Source organism: Acanthisitta chloris, unplaced genomic scaffold, assembly GCF_000695815.1.
Source record: "Acanthisitta chloris isolate BGI_N310 unplaced genomic scaffold, ASM69581v1 scaffold6744, whole genome shotgun sequence".
NCBI classification, from domain to species: Eukaryota; Metazoa; Chordata; class Aves; order Passeriformes; family Acanthisittidae; genus Acanthisitta; species Acanthisitta chloris.
In genome coordinates, this window is record NW_008668684.1 from 46,281 (window position 1) to 68,021 (window position 21,741).

General features: G+C 38.7%; 1 protein-coding gene across 1 annotated transcript in view; it reads left to right on the plus strand.

Moving 5' to 3' along the window:
* KDM7A (lysine (K)-specific demethylase 7A) overlaps positions 1-14,880 on the plus strand; it is a gene marked incomplete at its 5' end in the record, with an annotated part of 35,529 nt that extends 20,649 nt beyond the window's left edge. The window contains 10 exons of the mRNA XM_009073001.1: positions 79-168; positions 1,009-1,218; positions 2,683-2,807; positions 3,311-3,468; positions 7,103-7,200; positions 9,467-9,615; positions 9,742-9,950; positions 12,599-12,684; positions 13,694-13,970; positions 14,653-14,880. Of these exons, the coding sequence (XP_009071249.1) occupies positions 79-168; positions 1,009-1,218; positions 2,683-2,807; positions 3,311-3,468; positions 7,103-7,200; positions 9,467-9,615; positions 9,742-9,950; positions 12,599-12,684; positions 13,694-13,970; positions 14,653-14,747 (1,497 nt within the window). The remainder of the gene's footprint in view (positions 1-78; positions 169-1,008; positions 1,219-2,682; positions 2,808-3,310; positions 3,469-7,102; positions 7,201-9,466; positions 9,616-9,741; positions 9,951-12,598; positions 12,685-13,693; positions 13,971-14,652) is intronic.
* Between the last annotated feature and the right edge of the window lie 6,861 nt (positions 14,881-21,741).

Sequence of the window (21,741 nt, forward strand, 5' to 3'; positions counted from 1 at the left end):
TTGGTTTATTTCATATTATTTCTGTTTTTATCTGAAAAAAAATGAATTCAGTATCTTTTCTTCCCCTTTTGCATACAGCTCGTAACAGAACATGCCTTTGAAATTCCAGACAACATTAGGCCTGGGCATCTCATCAAAGAGCTCTCTAAAGTGATTCGTTCTGTAGAGGTAAGAGCAGAGCCAACTCTGCATAGGCCTGGAGAAAAATAATCTTTTGAATCAGGGCACTCTGTAGTAGTTTTGCTTCAGATTGACCATATTCACCTTTTCATTCATTTAATAATAAAAGGGCAAGAGGAAAACTTGGGAATACTGAACTATGAGTATTTCAGCTAAAGAAAATGTGCCAGTGTTATTTATGGGTTTTTTAATAATTTTCAGATTTTAATGGTGAAATTAATTGTAGATCAATATTTCTAAAATGTTCTCACTTTCAACTTAAAATAATTACTCTTCATGTGTTAATAGTTTAATGTAAAATTCTGTGCATACTCCATTGTCCTACCCTTGTTTGTCAGTTCTGGTCCAGTTGTCATCTCTTGTCTCTCATGTTTGGTGGCTATTTATTATACAGTCAGTAGAGGTTTTTTCCCCTCCCTTTCCTTTTTTTCTTTCCCACACCTGTGTTTTGCTCCTTTATTCCTTAAAGAATATTGATTCTCGAACAGTACTCACATGTGCATGTAGAACAGGTCTGGGGAGGTGGGATCTGTTGTTCACAATACATGAGTGCCCTGTACTGCCTTCCTGAGTAAAACCCTGTGTTTTGGTAGTAATGTTGGGTGTTAAGCACTACTGTTGTAGAATAGCATAAAAGCCCCAGATGGGAAGTGGTGCAGTAGAACTAAGCTTTGTACAACAAACCCAAGTGAAAGAAGTAGTGTGTACCTAAAAGGTCTAACAATTTTATTTATCCAAATTGCATTTGAATTAGATGAGTAAGAAGCAGCACTTAAATATATGGATTTATTCCTCTGAGACCATTCTGAAATGTGCTCTTAATTACAGGAGGAAAACAGCAAACTAGTTAAAACTCAGGGAATTCTTGGTGTGTGTCCAACTTCGCGGTCTTCACATGACACAACTTCCCCTCACCACTCCAGGCGAAGAGTGAGGAAGCTGCGAGACCATGCTACCAAAACTCCTTCCAATCTGGACATCCTGGAACTACACACTAGGGAGGTACTGAAAAGGCTGGAGATGTCACCGTGGGAGGAGGCAAGTATTAAGTGCAAGGAAAATAAAAGCAGAGTACATTTCTAATCTCTGTTGAAAAGGAAAAGCTTTTAAGATGTGTAAGAATACAGACTGACTGTTTGTCATATGAGACATGGACAGATTTGGTTTTGGTTTCTTTTGCATTTTCCTAATAGGAATATCTCTTTTCCTTGGTAATTGTTTTTGATGGAGGTTCCTTCAACATTTTGGTTCAAAGGGTGCCCTGAATCCACTACCTACTTCAAGTGTAGTTTTTGAATTAGGTCTGCTGTAGCTGTCAAGTGCTACTTTGAGCCAATTCTGTGCAGAAAAGGGAGCTTGCCAAGCCTTGATTTATTTGGCAGGCTCTGAGTCAGGCTGCTGCTTCTAGATGTGTTTTTACATAGCTGTTTCTTACAGTTCAGTTACTGTAATTTGGTTAGCCTTGTTTCTTGGTTGTGTTCTATTTCCTGTGTGTCTGTGCCTCCCTACCAGTAAGCCTCAGGCTGCCTTTGGTCTCTGTTGTGGGGCTGTGGACTTTGTGGGCGTATTACAAAGGTATTGTGGAGCAGATGAGTGAAATGTAGTCTCTTGAAAAATAGGTTTTTTTCAGGTTTGATGACATTATTTCAGAGAACAGTAGCAGAATTGGAAGAAGGCTAAGAGAATGGAAAGAAGTAGCTTTATGAAAGGAAATAAGTAGTTTTCTGAGAATAAGAAATGCTGACAAGTTTAATTGGGATAGAATGCACTGTCATAGTGGAGAGATACTGACTTGGGTCCTTGTGTTGATCTTCATAAAGGCAGGAACAAGGGGCATTCGTTCAGCCTCCAAATACAGGGAGCTGAATTTAAAAATGACACAAGTAGTTGACCCATGCAGTTCATTGCTACAAATGGATGTTTAGGAATATTGGTCATTGTCATTTAATGTAAAAATATAATGTTCACTATCAGTATAAATAAAAAATAAGCTATTATACATTTTCCCGGTTTTGGACATAACTGTATTGCTGATTTGCTTCAGAGCACATGTCAAATGGAAATTGCTTCAATCTAAGAAAGTTCTAGTTATGGCAGGTTGCTTTCCATTACTGATGTTTTGCTGTCCTCTCAATCAGTTCTGGGATGCTAAGTTCAGGGACCAGATACCAAATCCCGGAGCTGCCGTACCTGTTCCAAGCCCAGCTTTTTAGCTTGCTTGTCTCTACTGGTGTTTCTCCAAAAGAAGCATAAAAGGAGTGTTATAGTGAAGCTGTAACTGTTTCAGATGCTTCAGCAGAGTATAGGTGATTCAAGGATGAAACAGGTGCAGTTTTCTTCTGAGATGTTTTGCATCCAAACGTATTTTGTCTGAGCTTTCTTCAGTTGGTTATCCAGGAGGTAACCATCCTAGTGCTGAGTTTAGGCTTTTATGGAGTGAAGAAAAAAACCAATTGAAGTTACAGAAATAAGCAGTAAGCAACATTGCTTTTTCTTCTTTAGGATATTTCAAGCTCGAAACTGAATGGGAGATTTAACAAGCCCTTTCAGCCATCTTCCACAGTACCTGAATGGCGAACAAAAGACAATGATCTTCGCCTTCTGCTGTCAAATGGAAGAATAATCAGGTACAAAGGGTTGGTTGTGGATCACTTCTTCCTAGTCCTTATAGTCTGGAGTATGCTAGTTGTTAATATTTTTAGTTGTGGAGAGCTAAATTTTTTTGTACCAGCAAGATGCATGTTAGGAACATAGAAGGAATGCCTGTGTCTGCTGTCCCCTAGTGGAGCCATGGCTCGAAGAGGAGGGGATTTTCTTCATGGGCCTTTGTTGCAGCATTTCGTTCAGTCGCTTGGTTGGGTTTGTACTGAAGGGAATGCTCCAAAGTAGAGTTGTTTTGTATCCGTTCATAAGAGTGATTCTCGTTAAAAGTACTCTGGTGTAAGACTTCACATCTTTATGGAAACAACAGTTGTACAGGAAGTAAAATGGGAATACATGCAGTATGGAATCAAGAGACAAGCATGAGAGGATATTCATGTTACATCTGGAGAGTTGTGAATAATGAAAGGAAAACATTTACCTCAAGTTTGTAAAAATGACCTGACTTTTCTTTTTTCTTGTGAGACAGAGATGAGAGACGTCCATTTACAGATCGAAGTCTTTACACAGCGGATAGCGAAGACGAAGATGACAGGACCAGGTCGAAAAAGACGACTGTTAAGGTAGAAGACCAGCCCTCAGGATGTGAAGGAGAAGGAAATGCAGATGCCCAGAAACCACTGAACAGTAAGATTGCCTTTAAGTCCTATCAGTTGAACATTTTGATAATCTCAGAGGGTTTTAACTACTGTTAGTCTGACTGAAGTTTTATGAAAGTAGAAAGAGGATCAACTAATAAATCAGAGGGGTCATACTAGAAGTTGCACAAAACATTTGTCAAACATTACCTTCTAATGATGAAAAGTGCAACTCACCTTTTTATGTCAGCGCCATCTTGAATACCACGTACAGTATTTTTCAGAGTGGAGGTTTAATTTGTGTTCTGGATGAATATTTACTACTTTTGATCTTTTTCATAATGTAAGAATGCTGGTTTCTCTTTTTTTTGATCAAAATATCATTCAGTTTGAAAAGCTCATCACATCATTCACTGTAGAGAACAAAAGATCATAACATACAGCTAATTTTGAACCTATTTTATATTTCCCTTTTCCACTTTCGTTCAGTGGTTACAAACTTGATCCTACAGTTTTGTATGTTTTGCTAATGAGTATGTTTATTCCATACAAGCAATAGGACATAATTTGACATTAATAAAGTCCTATACTTTCAACCTTTGCAGTAATGTGCAAGGCTGGGAAAGAATTGAGGTTATCTGTAAAACACTTTCAGCTCACTTTCCAGTGCTTTAAACCAATGCTTTAAAATGCTTTCACTAGGGGTTAATCTTAGTTGGTCTCTCTGTAGCCTCAAGCCTTCCTGCCAAGTGTTCGGCAGTGATGATCACACAGTGTGTTAGTAAAGGATCAGTGTTGAATGCCTGTTGTCAGTGCCTGTTTTTAATAGCACTCTCTGGTTGCAGTGACAAATTGGTCCTTGACATAGCTGTTCAGCTCTCTGTTTAATTATAGAAGTCACATCCTTTCACAGTAGAGCTTGCAAGAGCTCAGAGGGTATGTGCTAGGAAACTGAAGTCAACACCTAAAAGATAGTAAGACTCCTCTAGACACTTATAGTTCCCTGAGTTTGCTGCATAACAATCCATGACAACACTTGAGTTCGTTGTCAGTCTGAATAAATGTTTCATTATTTTCGTTAGCAGAGCAAATTCTAATGCCTGTTGACTGTGCTTCCAGATGGCACAGAGGACAGTATGAAAAACATGTGCTTATGAAAGGTCTCTCCTGGGTACTCATGACACAACAAGGCAAATGGCTTGTTGAACAAAAGATTAGGTATCAAAATTAAACCATGTAAATTAAACTAAGTTTAGTGCTTAAATAAAAGATTAAATCATACCAAGAAATAGGAGATTTTCTTCGGAATTGTTGCTCTTATTTGATACAGAATGAATGTAGCAGTGTGTATCTAAATGCAATAAATGTGCTTAGAAATAGAAGTGAATGTGGAGATTTTTCTTCCAGAAATTGAGTACTCAGGACTGTCACTAATATTTTTATTGAATATTGAGATTCTTCAAACTTCCCTATTAAAGATTACCTGTGTTTGATCATTTTACCTTTCCTGAAAGTTGAGAGAGAGAAAGAGAGAGAGAGAGAGGTGTTGTCTGCAGAGAACTCCATAAAAGGGGTTACCTCTCTGTATAACAGCTGCCAGACAGATGCCTTCAAACAGACCAAGCTCTGTATCGTTTTGTGTGTCATGCCAAGATCCTGGCTTTAAATGGTGACCCAGCGTTGTTGGAGAGACAAAGGTCAAGTGCTGTGCTTGATAGAGCAAGATACATTGTGTGGATGACGGGAAGGTGATTTAAGATGATTTTGAAATTCACATTAGCTTAACCTGTCTTCCAGATAACAACTGTTTTCATTCACCCAATTTCTGGAGTGTTCCTCCCCATTTCTGGAAGCATATAGAGCCATAACTTTTCTTGAAGAAGGCAGTAGTCCAAAGGAGAATTCGTTTGAGCTATAAAATGATCTTTTCTGTATCATGCATGCTGTGGGTTATCCTAGAATCTTGTTTGCCTTTTGGAATGAGCCAAAGGCTTAAGTTACCATCAGAAAACCTGTGGGTTGTTCTGAGCTATAGTAATTTAGAGTATTAAGTTTGTTGTATGTTATTTATCTTAGCTTCATATACAGTGCTGTTGCTCATTTACTGTGTTTGGAAGTTCCTTATGATTCTTTCTAACACTCTCTGAAGTTTATTTAGTCTTCTCCATATTTTGGTCCCAACTTTTATTCTCTTTCTATTAACATGTCTCACTTTTACCATTCTTCTAACTTGAAAAATAATTGCTCCTTATGCAGCATTTAGAAATTAATACTGTCCCTTGAAATATATTTGCTGCCTGTTTGTGAGCTTTGCCACAGTCTTGAAAAGGAGCTAAACCCTAGTAGAACTGCAGTATTACAGGTACATCTGTAATTCTTACATAATTAGAGTTACATAATTAGAGTTACATAATTAGAGTATTCTGTTTATGTAGTTTCATATGAAACTATGCTGAAAGCAAACCAACACAGGTCAGAAACTAACTCTGAAGATAGGTAAAATGAAATGTTGGTGTTCGTCCAGTGTAGTTTTATTTGAAAGTATAAGTAAAATGAGATGTTGGTGTTTGTCCAGTGTAGTTTTATTTGAAAGTATAAGTACTTGAAAAATGTTGTTGCTTTCCCTAGCCACTACTTTCCTGACAGACGTTAATAATTTTTTTGATTCTATTTGGCTTTTCTCCGAAAAACTTTGGGTTTTTTTCAGTTAAACTGCAGATTTTTGCATTGAACAAACTGGTACTTACTCAGCAGTTTCGCCAGCAGCCTTGACACAGGTACACATGTAGCTCACGGGCCTTGGGTGCCAAACAAATGTGTTTCCTGCTCATGGTTTTTTGGGGCACACGCTGTCTTTTAAGAGTACATGTTTCTGAAAACTGCTCAGCTGCTCCATGTTTCAGTTCTTTCTAAAGTAAACCATGTGGCCTAAGTAGCCAACTTTATCATGTACAAGAGATTTCGATGTCTATTTTGACACCTCATTCTCTTCTTAGTTCTTTCTTTACCTTACTACTAGCACAAAGTGTGTCTGAGGTTGGTATTTCCTCATCCACTTTTCAAGTCGTTTTGTGGTGAAAACTGATGGAAGTGTATCGTGTATCATGACAGTAATGAGTTAATGTTTACCAGGTCTGCATTTAACCCTGGTTGGCAGCTCTGCAACAGCACAAAACAAGTGAATTGTGACAGTAAATTGTGACAGAAAAGTAAAATTGCAAGTAATGCAAGGATTATTTTTTACCTTTAGATTACTTAATATCCTCTGACTTCCATGTTTAGTGTTTCTGTGTGACTGCTTTTATTTTTGCAAAGGGAAATTCCAGGTTCAGAGAGTAAGGTAAAGTAATATTGAAGATTATTTCTAGTTGATATTTTTTGAGAGCCACTTTTCTGACTTCAGCTTATATACCAAAGCAGAAATTGCCCAAGGTTCGATCTGTGGAGTATATGCTCTATGGGAGAGGAAAAATATATCTCCTGCTGCACCTGATTTCTGGTCAGCAGTTCAGCAGTAGACAACTCAGAGTTCTAAGCAAGCTTGACTTGTGAACCACATCAGTGTGTGGATATGCTTTTGTTTCCAGACTGTTAAAAACTTTGTGTTTCTTGGTTTTTACTTCTAAAATAATTGTCTAATGTAATAAATGTTGGGTCTTACATTTTAATTTTTTCCTTTGCAGTGTTCTTTGAAAGTGTGAAATCAGAACTCAGGAAGGGATCCTCAGAGTACTCTGATATTTCTGATTCAGAAGAATCTGAGCCTGATTGCACTACACAGGTACAGCTAGAGAAGTTCACAGAAATTAATGAAGTGATTAAATACAATTTTGTTCACTCCAGATTTATCTGGTTAAAGTTTGTGTTAAAACAGCAATAACAAAGTATTTTATTCTTGTTCAAGTTAGTATCTCAGGCTTTGTGTTCTGCCTCATTCTTCATTAGTGCTGAAAAAGCTGACAAGTTATACTCTGTTGAGCCAAATTTTATGATATCTTTGTCATAAAATTGGGGCTGGCAGAGGATGAGCCCAGCTCTGGGACAGGCCAAGTCTCAGAAAAATTAGATCCTAGTTGCTTTGCTTATTTCTTTCATAACAAGTCCAAGTTGCGTCATTCGAATTACGGTTATGTACCACAGAGTTTTACTGCAAAGCATGGTTAATTTGGAACAGTCTGACAGGTCTTCAGTGTTTTAAACATGCTGACATGGTTACATCCTGTTCAGGTGTTTCAGACTGGGAATTTGAGGGTCTAGATTGTGGTGATTTCTTTGGGACTAAATGAAATTATCAATGCACACATGTACTTGCGTATGTATTTACACATATATATTTTAATGCGACTTTTGGCATTTAGAAATGTGCATATGTATATACAAATATTTTAATTTTTTTTTGTTTGCAAATTGTGCTCTGACTCAGTGACTTCAACTTTTATTGGTTTAGGAGTAGGGGGAGTGATTTCCTCAATTTTTGTTCTGTGCTTCTGAAACACTAAAGCTTTGGTCTCCTATTCACTTGTCAACCCATTCTAAGATTTTACAAGAAGTCTTCAAATTCCTACTTTTTCCATGGTGGTCAAGATCTTTTCTCATATTTCTTGGCTTTCATCATTACCTTATCTAGATGTTGGAATAAGTGATAGGAACCTTTGTGATGGGACTACTTCTGGTTTCCTAAACTGCATTGTCAGCATCTTTGGCTCAACAGGTTTCCTGTTCTAAGCCACAGAATTAAGAGTTATCCAGAAGTGATAGACTTCGTGTCCACAGGAGAAAGTAGCCAGTTTTGGATGCCTTTGTAATTGAGTGAAATGCTTTATATTAATGCTATTTCCTCTCTTAGTTCTTTCCATATTCCTCTGCCTTTTAATTGCTAATATTATCTAATGGAATACATTTTCTGCATGTTTAAATCTATCTTTTTTAGTGACATATCCAAAACGAATGAGCTCAGTAGCTTCCCTAAATCCTTTCAGTGTTTTGATGTTGCACTCAAGATGATCTTAACAAAACGATACCTTTATTACTAACATTAAATCATAGTTTAATTGCCCCTTTGTGTCACTTTCTAAGTATCAAAGATTAGCAAGTTGCTCTTGTGAATGAAACTGTTCTATGAAGACATTCCTTGGTGATACAATGCACTTCACTCCTTCCAATTCTGTTGCTGATGGGGATGCTGGTGTCAGTCCTGAAGGACTGATTCCTTCATTTTCTGATCTTCTACTTTCAACATTTTTGTCAAAGGTCCTGTTCATTTTCTGATCTTCTCCTTTCAACATTTTTGTCAAAGGTCCTGTATATTCCTTGGCTTGGAAAAAATAATTGTGATGTTCTCTGGACATGTTGAAATTCTAATAGACTGAATTACCAAGATGGAATATGTGTGTTGCAGCCCTTGCTTCATGCAAAGGCATACTGAGTCATAGATGGTTGCTCCACCTTTGAGCAGCTCCTGCCCATAAAAGCTGTAGTCTCAGCAGGAGCTGAACATCTCTCTCATTCATGAAATGAGGCTGTACCACTGTAAGAGAGGCAACAGCTGTTCCTGCTGTATTCTGGATTCATCTGAGGGCTCTGTCATTCATCAGTGAGGTGCTGCTGCTGCAAGTTATTTGTGAGAGCAGGAACCAGAAACACATACTTGGGGCAGAACGTGTCCTGTTACATGTAATGGGTATCAGTTCTGGCTGCTGCTTGGAGCCACACATTTCTACTCTACCTTGAATATCCAAGATAGGAATAATTAATGCTCTTTTTAAAGAGAATAAAATGATTTGTGCATGGTTTAATGTGTGTAGTTAGTGAGAAAATGGATTTTAGAGTTGTTTTTTATATTGCTGGAACACGTACCCCTCAGCATTACAAACTTTGGAGGTGTAGCATCTTGGTTGCTATATGCAAATTAACTGCATTCCAAACAATGTGTATTTTAAAAAGTTGGACCTGGAAGCCTTTGAACTCTTCACTTAGCATAAATGAAGGTAGTGTCTCCATTTAGGATGTCTGGTGACCATTGTGCATACTGTTTCATCTTGTTTCAGCAGAAGGATTCCTCCACGGAGGAGTCAGAAAGCTCAGGTGATGAAGAGAAGCAGGAAGTAACATCAGATTTCAAAGAGGAATCTAAGGTCATGAGAGACTTTTGTCAAAATACCCAGAAGCCATCCAGAAATGAAACTCCCAGTAAAAAGTAAGCACATTGTAGTCATTTTTAATAAACTTTTCACACATTTATGGTTCTACCTTATACTAATATAAAAATCATTCTTTTGGAGGGTTCTGTTTTGAACTGCTTACTACTCCTTTATTTTTCTAGGGAATGTCCTACCTCGACAAGTACAGAAGAAGAAGCTATTCAGGGCATGCTTTCTATGGCAGGATTGCACTATACTACATGTTTAGCAGGTCATACTCAAAGCACAGACTGCACAAATAAAAGAACCTCTCTTCAGGAACACGAAAGCTACCCCAGGAGCCGGCATAAAGACAGACAGCCATCTCAGAGCTACAGAACAATAGAATGTGGTAGGTATCTGAACTAATGACACCATTGCTTGCTGCTTTTTGGACACAGTGCTCAGAACGAGCACTCAAAGTTACATTCTTAGATTTGTAGTCAAGTTTTAAGTTGTCATGGTTTAACCCCAGCAGCCACCAAACCCCACGCTCACTCACTCCCCAGCAGTGAGATGGGGGAGAGAATCGGAATGGTAAAAGCTAGAAAAACTCATGGGTTGAGATAAAGACAGGTTAATAGGGAAAGCAAAAGCCATGCACACAGGCAAAACAAAACAAAGAGTTCATTCCCTCCTTTCTAAGGGCAGGAGGTGTTGGGCACCTCCAGGAGGGCAGGGCCCATCACACAGAATTGGTTACTTGGGAAGACAAACAGTGTCACTGCAAACGTTCTCCCCTTCCTCCTTCTTCCTCCCACTTTATACACTGAGTGTGATGACCTATGGCATGGAATATCCCTTTGGTCAGTTTGGGTCACCTGTCCCAGCTGTGTCTCCTCCCAATCTGCTCTGCACCCCCAACTGCCTTGTCAGTGTGGCAGGACGAAAAATAGCAAAGGCCTTGGCTCTGTGTGAGCTCTGCTCAGCAACAACAAACACATCTCTGCATTGTCGACCCTGTGCTCAGCACAAATCCTAAACACAGCCCAGTACTAGCCACTGGGAAGAAACTTAATTCCACTTCAGCTCAAACCAGTACATAAGTAAATCAGACTGACATTTAAAGAGGTGTTGTCTTTGGTTTTGTTTTGTTGGGGTTTTTTTTCTTTGAAAAATCAATGTTACTTCTGAAAACTGTGACAAACTTAGCTTGAGAGGTTATCAGAATACACCTAAATATTTACATTTGTGGTATCCTTACAACAGTGGCCAAGTTGTGTCTAGTTTGAAAGTGTAATCTTTTCTAGAAAAGATGGACAGAACCTTCATGGCATGTGCATTACATAAGTATCTGCTTGATGATGTTTCATGTGTTTTTGGAAGGCATATTTGGCTTTACTCTTGAAATTCTGCTATGAATGCAGTGCATTAAAGGGGATTCTAATCTTGCAGACGAGAATTCAGATGTAGTCTTTTTGTCTGGCATTTTGAGGTCTGTGGAAAGCAGATGTCTGTAAAATGCATTTTGGGAATGACAGCAGAACATTAATCCCCTCAAAGGTATCAAAATCACTTCTTGAGATGGAGAGAGAGAGTTTGAAAATTCTTTGCTTGAGAAGGAAATGGGGGAGAGGATTACAGTTTTGCTGATATGAAACAAATGGAACTCCACCAACAAACAGGGTACTGATTCAAAGAGCTGATAGTATGTTGATATTTGTTTACATGGATAACAGGAAAGCCTAATGGGATGTCATGGCCTGTGTTCTGGTAGTTGAAGCTTTAGGTCCTTAAAACCCACCAACCAACCAACCAAATCAATAAATAAACCCACAACCAACAAAAACCAACCTAACCAGCAAAACAAACAGACACACAGTGTCTGTAACTTAATGAAAGACAAGATCCAGCTTTCTAAATTGTGGTGGGTTGACTCAGGGCAACAGCTAAGCACCAACACAGCCATTTGTTTTCTCCCCCACCACTGTGGGAATGGGGAAGAGAGTAGAAATAGCAAAAGTGAGAAGATTAATGAATTGCTGTAAGGACGGTTTAGTAAATGAAGAAAGAGGCGAAGAAACAAGTGGTGCAAAGGCAATCACGCACTACCCTCTGCAAGCAGATTGATGACCAGGCAGTCTCTGAGCAGTGATTGCCTTTCCTCCCAGCCTCTTCCTCTGCCCCAGCTGTTACTGCCCAGCATGATGTTCTGTGTCTGTTCTAAGACACTGAACATCCCTTTGGCCAGTTCAGGTCAGCTATCCTGGCTCTTTTGATTCCCAGCCTCTTGCCATCTGTGAGCAAAGGGGGAAAAGAGAAAGCTGGGACACTGCAAGCACTGCTGAGCTACAGCCAAAGGTTGATGTTATCAACGCTGGTTTAACCACAAATCTAAATACACAGCACCATATGGACTGGTAGAAAAAGAGTCTATTACGGCTAGACCCAGTCCACGTGTCAAACAAACGTGGGTGAAAAGATGAAACTGTGCTTCTTAATCAGGAGGTTTTGTAAAACCTTTCACTCTCTCCAAATTCAGATTAAATTGGTGTTGTGGGATACCTTGAATTTTACAAGTTAGCTGCATTGTCAGTGTTCTTTCAATGTGGATGCCTTCTATAGGCTGATCAGCATATATTTTCCTTGGGTTTTATCTGAATAGCAGAGCAATGCTTGGAAACATTACAGTCAGTAATACCTGAAGAATAACTGTCCATCTTTCTGTGAGCTCCTCGTAGTACAAAGCCATGGTAGAATACTGTAGTTTAACAAAGACAGTGAGCTGTCTTCAACATCACTGCTTTGAAATTGGAATGATTTTATTTGTCTGACCTTCTTACTGTGGTGTATGGATCTTTCATTAGGTGTCTTTAGGCTGTTAGATTGTTCTCCCAGTTGAGAGTGTAGAACAAAGCAGCTCTAAAGTTGATGTTATATCTAGGTTATATTGTCCATTGTATTTTCCTTTTTTCTTGTTTTATTCATGCAGATGTATATTTAACTTTGTATTCCTTGTTACTGATTTTAAAATTTAAATCTTGTTGAACTTCTCTTTAGGTAGGTGTGTGAAGGAAGAGGAAGGAGACTTGGGAACTTCAGCATGGACTAGACACCTGAATGAGGCTTCAAGGATTACCCCTCAGGTAAAGAAGTGCTTTCAACATTTTGAGCACATTTTTGTAGAGGAAGAGGTCATGAAGCAAGCATGATGCATAGGTATTTCCACATGGCATAGCTGATGACAGATAGTTCAGGTAACTGGGGGTTAAATTTTTATCAAGCTTTTTTTCATTGTCCTAGGTTTGGGTTTTTTCCTTTCAAATTCTCTTCTCTCATAGTGGCTAGTATTGAGAAGTTCAGGGTAGGATCTTGAAAAACAAAAGAAACTTCTTTAAAAAAGTGTGAATTTGCATTCAGTCTGACTGGGGAAGCACTTAATTCCTTGTTATTCCCAACCAGAGCTTCAGAACAAGTGGAACCTGTTGGTAGTTCTTATAGGAAAGATACTTGCTTAGGAAATTGGCACTGCCAAACCAATAGAGCCTTTCACCAGCTAGCAGGTAGGGATGCTTTTGTTGTCTGATGCCTAGATGGAATCCAGCAAGGAGTGAAAAGCTGTGTGTCTTGCACTCTGAACTTTTTTAGGATTCCTAAACTTGTCTATATGAGAAGTATCAGAATAATTAATTAAACAGGACAATTTAAGTTGCAAAATTACACCTGTTAAATACCACTGTTTTTTAACTGTATGTTTTGTAGTGGTTACTGCATTGGAAAATCTAGCTACATGGTTAGATAGATACTCTTACAGTTTGTATTTCTTCTCTCATCAGCTGAATGTTGAAAAGAAATTGCCTATTTAAGTAGTCAGCAGTTATGGTATGGCTTGCTGTACCTGCTTTTAATCTAGAACAGTTGCATTTGGTTTGGGCCCTGAAACTAAAATCAGAAAGTAGAGAAATGGAGTACACTAGTATGTGTAATTAATCCATAGCTTTGCCCTTCAGTGCAAGGAATCATAAAGTGGTCAGATACTGGTGGCACTGAAATATCTCGCCCATAGACACAGTAGTATCATTAGAAAAACTGGAGTGAACTTGAAGCCAGAAGGCACTAACTTCTACGTTTTTCTTTTTCTCATTTCCATCCTAGGATGCAAATAAAGCTCAAAAATATATCAAGAAAGAGGGTGCATCAGAAGCCAGTCATAAGGTTCAGGAAAGCAGAAGCATAGTCCACAACAACAGCCTGAGTTTTCAGCATGGCAAGTATACACGAGACTCTGGTGTAATTCAAGGAGAATGTCAGCTGAGTGATGGCAGCCTCAGCCCTGACAGGCCGTATGGAGAAACATCCTTGTCTGTACCACTTCACCCAACCAAGAGGCCAGCATCAAATCCACCCCCTATCAGCAACCAGGCCACAAAAGGTAATGGTTATCTCTTCTTGCCAGAGTGGGGCAGGGGAAAGAACATCACTAGCAAAAGGATCTGGTAAACATTAAAAAAAGCTGATAAATGCAGAAACTGAGTAAAGGGCAGGCTTAGACCTTGAGGAAAAATATGAAGTGGGCATGCTGTGGACACTCAGCCTTTGGCACCAAATGTGTGGAGGTGGAATTAAGAGAGATCCAACTGGCTGTGTGGCCAGATGAAGCTTCCAGGCACAATTGCACCTCGGCAAGATGTCTGTTGGGAGTTTGTTAGAGGGAACAGTTCTCTGAAACACTGGCCTGAATCAGATTTGCTTTTCACAGTGAAGGTTTAAAACCTCTGACAGTTCAAAAGTAGTCTGAGGTTTACAGTCAATAATTTACACAAGGGAATAACTTGAGTAGAATTCAGGAAGCTCAGTTTAGGTTCTCCCCTACCTCACCCTCTGCTCTTGGGACCGAAATGTTTGTAAATAAGGTGGTCACTTTATGATAATGCCTAGCCAGAACTCAGGAGAAGTAGTTCCTGGGTGTGAATTCCTGTTTGGGTGTTGGGTTGTGAAACTGATGCAGGTGAAAGCTTTGCCTGTGTCAGCTTACAAGCTGCATTTCATCCTTGTTCTGCACTGATCAAACGTATTCTGAAATTCCTGATGAATGCACTGATTTCATCTCTCAGGCAAACGTCCAAAGAAAGGAATGGCCACTGCTAAGCAGCGCCTGGGGAAGATCCTGAAGCTGAACCGGAACGGCCACGCGCGCTTCTTCGTTTAATGTAGCTGCTACTTCTACTGCTGTCTTTATACACAGACCAGTGCTGAGGGCAACGGAGCCTGGAGCTGCTGTTTGTTCCTCTGCTTGAAGCAGACTTGCATGTACCATATAAAACACTGCCTGATGAACAAAAATGAGAAAGAAAAAGAAAAAAAAAAAGAAAACAAAAAAAACAAAAACAAACAACCCAATGCTGCATTTTCACTGTGCCACACCTGCTCAGCAATAACCATACGGGGACGGGGAAATCTTCTGAGAGACGTGGACTGTGAGCAATGGTCTCTCATCAGGGCTTGAATATCATTTGTTGCTGGTAGTTTCTGACCTAATTAATGAGAGGAAGGTGATGAAGATGGTTTATCAATAATTTATTTCTGATAGATTTTCACAACTTTTAAATTCATTTTAAAAAACCTATTTATTTGGAAGACTTTTGTGGGGGTTAATAATTTAGGTTTAATAATGTAAAAGTTTTAAATTGTTTTGATAATGTGTGTTTGGTGCAGTGGAGAGCCACATTAATTGTGACTAGTCTGGACTCCTAAATTTGATATTCAGGTTATAGTCTTAACTAGGGGTGAGATGCATTATTAATTATTTTTTAAATTAAGGCATATGGAATATTTTTTCCTGCTTTTTGTAAGCTCATGGCTGGGCTTCTGTTGACTTGCAAGTTGCATATTCTCTGCCAGCTTGATTATTTTTTGACCTGTCCTCTTTACTGTCAGATTTATTTATTTAATGGACTAGAAGAGGCTCCTAAAGACAGAAGAATCTACTTATGTCAGTCCAGTAGCTAACTTGTTTTAAACTTCAACTCTTTCCTCCAAATTTGAGTGCATCCTTTTCCTCCCGATGACCTGTCTGATGATTTTCTTCTGTAAAAAGGCTCCTTGAAGTTGTCTTTGTACAAGTTATTTAGGAGTTGGTACAAAGGAGGGAAACCAATATACCTTTTTGGAGGAATGGGGACATCAGTTAAGATAAATGTTTTTTCAGAACAGTTACTCTGAAATGACTCGTGAGATACACAGTGCAGTCATAAATTTGGCATATTATTTAATGTAGCATGGCAGAAGCATTAAAATGTTGTTATTGTACTTAGCCACGTTTTTCTGAAGAGTCAGGAGAGAGGAGAACGTGTGGCTTTCGGGTGCGACAGCCAATTAACAGTCTTAACTGGTGCATATATAAGCGTTTAAGTAGCTTACTGGTATCAGAATGATCATTTGTGTCAGGCTCCATGCAGAGCTGACAGCAAATGCCAATTCTGAGTTATTGTAAATAATTTTGATTTAAATTTTGTATTTTTCTGTAATATAAAATGAAATATTTAACTCTGGGGGGATGGGGGATGACGGCGGAGAGGGGAATACTTTTACTTGAGTCTGGAAAAAGGGCATTTTGCAGGGTCCAGCCAACATGTGAACATGAATATGCTAGTGAGAACAATGTTGTTGGTTGTTTTGGCGGTTTTTTTTTTTTGGCTCCTAAGAGTTAAAATACTCCTGTGTCGCTACCCAAGTCATCAGATTGGTTTAACTTTCCATACCAATTTTTCCTTCCTCCATATTCTATACTGGAATAATTCTCTCTTGTTGTGGTTTAAAAACAAACTCAGTTTTACTTTCCAGAATATTTGTGCAGAGTTCTTTTTACTTAGTCTAGATTATGAATGCCTTTAGAAATTTACGGAAGTAGTTCTGGTGTCAGGTGCTTTTTATTGCTGCCGGGTCAAGACTAGTAGCACCATGTTACTCTGTTTCTGAATGGAGAAACATGAAAGCATAATGTGAATGAACAGAAGTCAAGCAGCTTTCATAGCTTTACTTCATCTGGAGCTTGAAAACTATAATTTAGGAGTGTTTTGCAGCCTTGCTTTGACATATTGACTTGACTTTATAGTTCTGTGACTTGTATGGGTGAATTTGTAAAGCTTTTTTTTTTTGTTTGCTAATTAATGTGTCACAAAAGCATGTCTTTGGGCGTTAAATTCGTTCTGAATTTAACAGAAGCTGTCAATCCTGTTTAGACTATTGGAAATGGAGGTGACAAGAGATGTCTGAAAAGCAGAGGATACGATAGGAAGTACTCTGCAGGTGCTGAAAATGACCGTAAGGACTCGCTGCTGTCAGGTGCTATGTTTTCCAGATGGAAGTAGTTAAAAGAGATTATTTTAACTATCTTCTAATATGTTCTCACCAAAGTAAGTAAAAGAAATAAACTATGTTGTCAATATTAGTTAAAATTATATACCCATATAGATTTCCTATGTGTTTAAACTTGAGCAAATGGTTTAAGGCCTGCCAGGCTTTGCAAACTGTTCTAGCTTTAGCATATTGAACCAAACTGTTTCCTCCTTGCTGCTGTGTAATTTCTGGTGACAGGAAATTTCAGTTTAGGGCAGCAATCAGACTCGGAGCAGAGTGAAGAATGAGTTCTCTCTCCTTAAAGGCAGATTTTAATCTGAAGTAGGAGTACGCCAGAATAGAATCTGGAGTAAGGAATTTTAAAATATGGAGTATGCTTTCTTGTACATGTGACTGGCTGACACCAAGTCTCTTTTCTTACATCCTCCTTGTTTATCTGTATCTAACTGTTGGAACATAGATATGGCTGGACCCATATATATTATTTCTTCTTCGTTTTATTCTTTCTTTTACTCTTTGCCTTTTTTTCCCAAGTGGCTCTCCACTGTCATGAATTTGTGTAATAGTCTCTTCACAGGCTGTCAACAGGCAGAGGTTCATTCCCATTTTCTTCAGGTATCTGTGCTTCCAGCAGAAGTTAAATCTGATGTTCCACCTCAGAACAAGTAATTTAAAAGAAATTGCAATGATAAACAGTATTAAAAACAAAAACAACAAAAAAACCCCACCCCAAAACAACAAAGGGGAAAAAAGTCTCCTGGTAGCTCATGAAGAGGATGTGGTGACCTCACTTGTTTTGTGTATGTGTATGTAGGGATATTTCTGTTGTGTTCTGGTTGACATCAATGCTGCACCAATCTTTCTGTAGATGGACTGAACCTTGTATTGTAGTGGAGAGAAAAAGCCCAATTTTTTTCCTTGCTGTCTCACTTGAGGTGGCAGAGGGAGGGAGTAGGGAACACTGACTGGCTGACAGAGAATTAAGCCTGTGTGGTGACCCTTTTTCAAGGATAATCTGGTTTGAAAATTCAGAGAACTTGGATTTGGCATAAAGCTTAATTTTTAATTACTTTTTGTTGTAGACAGAACAATAGGAAATGAATTATTGTAGGAGTTTTCCCTGTCTCTTACATTCTCATCTTCCTGCAATTGGAAAATCAAAAAAAGTAACAAACATGATAATGGGAAGACCACCTAGAAACTATATCAAAGACTCTTCCAGCAACTTTCCCTTTTCTTCTCCTACTATACTTGCTAAATAAACCCTGGCTCCAGGGTAGCCTTTGACCTCTGAGGTAGATTACCTATGCAACCTATAATACTCTACATGAATTCATTCTTAAAGACGTTTTGAAAGGGTTAGATGTCGAGAGTTAAAATTGTTGCTTTCTGATCACATGGGGGAATTTTGGGGTTTGGATTTTCATTTGTGTTGGTGGTGAAGTGCTCGTGTTACCTTCGGTAGAGACGTACGGGAGCACAGTGTCACATTCACGTTTTAGACGTTCCAGCTTTCCCTCGGCTTTGCTCTAAAGCATAAGCTGTCTCCATTTACAAGGCCGTTAAGTGGAAATGTTGAGAATGTTTGCAGGACTTCAAAGTCAGAGCTGATGAGAATCTTGCCTACACCATTTTTGGTAGCTGTGGAGACTAAGCAGAACGGAAGCTAGAGCGACCAGGTAACTAGTGCCCTATTTAGGCTCCACTGATTCCTTCATACTCCCACCATGACCCCCAAATCTAGTGTCTTACCAGAGTGTTACTCATGTAACACTTCCAGACCATTAAAAGCTGTTTGTAGTTCTGGGGTTGAGTGAGCTCAGAGAGCTACTCTTTCGCAGAAGAAATATAAATGGAACCAAGGGCCTTACTGTTTGCTGTTAAACAAGATGAAAAGCTGCAACATCCATTTTTCCAAAACATAAACCCAACAGAAACCACCCTGGTAACCCTCTTTGTGGGAGTGCATGAGTGATAAGTCATGCAGTGGATGGGATTTATAAGTAGCACTGATAAGGAAATGCATTGCTCTTCACAGGCTGCATTTCTCTTTGGAAAAAAGAAAAAGACTTTTTCTACTTTTAATATAAATTAAGCCATAAGAGTTTCAAGATGTGGGAAGGGAATGAAAGGGATCACTTTAAGAGATTATATTGATATGTATTGTCACTTCTGCTGGGAAATGTCTATTGCTGCCAATGCTTTGGTGAATCTTTTTTTAAAAAAAAAAACAAACATGGAATTTGCAAAAAAAAAAAAAAAAGAGGGGCTAGTTCTTGGCTATATTTACTAGTTTTGTAGTAATGTTTTGCTGGCCCATTTGTCTTTTGCTCTCCTTTTTCTACTCTCATAGTCTAATTTATATCTTTCCTTCTTAATGTTTCTGAAAATATTAGCTTGTCTGCTTGGTAGGGGTTGGTGTGTGTGTGTGTGTCTTCCTCTTTACAGAAACGCACTACTGTGTTAAGGATTTGGCTGGGAAATGGGATGCTGCAGCTTTAAGAGCGTTTTTTTCAATTCATAACAGTATTTCCCATCCTCTTTTGCCTGCAGGCAGGGAAAGTGTATGTACAGTATTTATTTTGCTTTGATTTTGCTTTAAATTTGTAAGTTTCTATAAGTAGCTCACATTGATTATTGTAGGGGAGGACAAGTGGCTTTGTTTAAATTTGTATTTGATATTCATAGTTTCCACTTTCTGTACTTTAAAATACTGAAATTAAAAAATTGTATTGCTTATGTTTTGATTTTAGCACTCTACAGTGTTTAATTTCTTCAGACTTCTGCTCATTGCTTCGGTGTAAATACAGCGAAATGTACAGACTACTGTGAGGAGAAAAATGGTTTTCTAGGTCCAATCTCTGTGCCCTTTACATGTCACATTTTAAGGAAGAAATTTTTGTGGAGAAATGTGAGAGGGAATATTCTCATAACCTTTTAAAATTTTTTTTCTTCAAAGTGCAAATCTCATTCCAATCCAAGTATATTCTATGGCAACTCAATGCATTTTGTGACGATGTGTATATTCTGTTTGCACCCTAATATGAAAGGGAGGTGAAGTCTGTGAGCCCACATATTATCATTGGAGCTCTGTAAGCAGGGTATCAAGTGGTACTGTGATGTTCTTGGCTCTTAGTTTGTGTTCAGGTTTGTCTCATGCTGCTGATGACTGATTTCCTTTGAGTGTGTACAGTTTGACAGCAGAATTTTCTGCTGGACACTCACATGTACTTAGTCATGTGTGCTTTTATCCTGGATGATTTCTCTGCTGATTTCTCCTGTCATCTGGTTCACAGTTGTCAGTAGTCCCTGTTTTGACTCCATATGGCAGTGCAGGTTTTGCCTGGGGGTGACAGCAGCATTACTGTGCTCCACTCCAACTCCCTGGAATACATAGTGTTCCATGCCACCAAACTGCTTCAGCGCTGCGATGATGCCTAGATTCTAGTGCTGGTCATTTTTTGGGATCCTGAGATAAATGCTGCAGTAATGGCATTGGAAGAACCAGGTGACAAAAGGTTTTTGATTTTACAGAGAATTTATGGTTGACTATAGTGACGAGATCTGTCTGTTGACCAGAACTTCATTGTGCTAGGTGTTCTACAGACAAAGAACAAGAATGCTGACCTCATCAAACATGTCCTGCTTAGTGAAACAGTTTTTTAAAAAAACAACAAACTAGGAGGTTTTGTGGCCTAAAGTTTAAAACATGGTAGTATTGTAGATTTTGAGAGCAGAAACTTCTGTGCTGTTTCAAAACAAATTTCATTTGAGTTGAGTAAGAAATCATGAGGAAAAATCATGATTTAAGTACAGGGGGTGAAGATAAAGTATTTATATGTCCAGAAATCAGTTCCCATTGTATTTTGACATGCCTTACATCTTTTAAATTGATGTGTTAAAACTGATTTTAAATTTGGTTAGGCCAAGATTTGCCAAAGATCTGAAAGAGCTGTTTGTGTATCAGAGCAACTACGTATTTTGCAATGGTCTTAATCACTGTGATTGAAGAGCAACGCTGCAACCTATGCATTTCCATCAGACAGACTCATCTGGATTTGTCACACTGAACTCACTGCTCATACCAATGTTTTAAAGTGACAGACTTAAGAGACTTCTCAGTGGACCACAAATACAAGTTTCATACCCATATAAAAACCTACACAGACACCTTTACTATTTGTCCTTTTGGGTTTTTTGCCGGCTGCACTTCAGAGATTTGTTTTCTGTGACTGATGTTTAGTGGATAATGGGTACAATAATACACTGGAAAACATGTGAAGTATCTCAAGTGCTGCTTTAAATGCTATCGGTTATCCTTCAGCAGCTGGAGCCATGTTCCCCTTAAAAGTCAGTTTATGGTTCTCTGCTTTTCTGTTTGGGATTGTTCTTTCCTAATGGACAGATGGATTTTAAAGATTTCAAGGCTACCAAATATGGCAAAAGAATTGAATTTCTAAAGTCAGGGAATGTGCTATAGATACCTTTCTCGGTATCTGAGGACTAAAGTTATTTGGTTTGATTTTGGTTTCTACTCAAGAGTATTCAAGAGGTAAAGTGCATACAGACTTGCTTTTCTTTTCTGTACACTTAGTGAAGTTCAGCTCTTTCTCTGGAGGGTTTGTCCTGACCTGCTGAAATTGTGAAGCCTTTGTGGTGGTGGCTCATTAGTTAACACGTTCAACCAAACCTTTTCTGTTAGTTTTGTTTAGATGTAACTTGGATTGGTGATGGAAGCCTGACTAGAAGCATGAATATGCTGAAGTAAATCATGCTGAGTGTTGGTTTCTATAGAAACTCATTTTTTTCTTTGTATAGCAGTATCTGTCCTGGGAGCCCCTGAA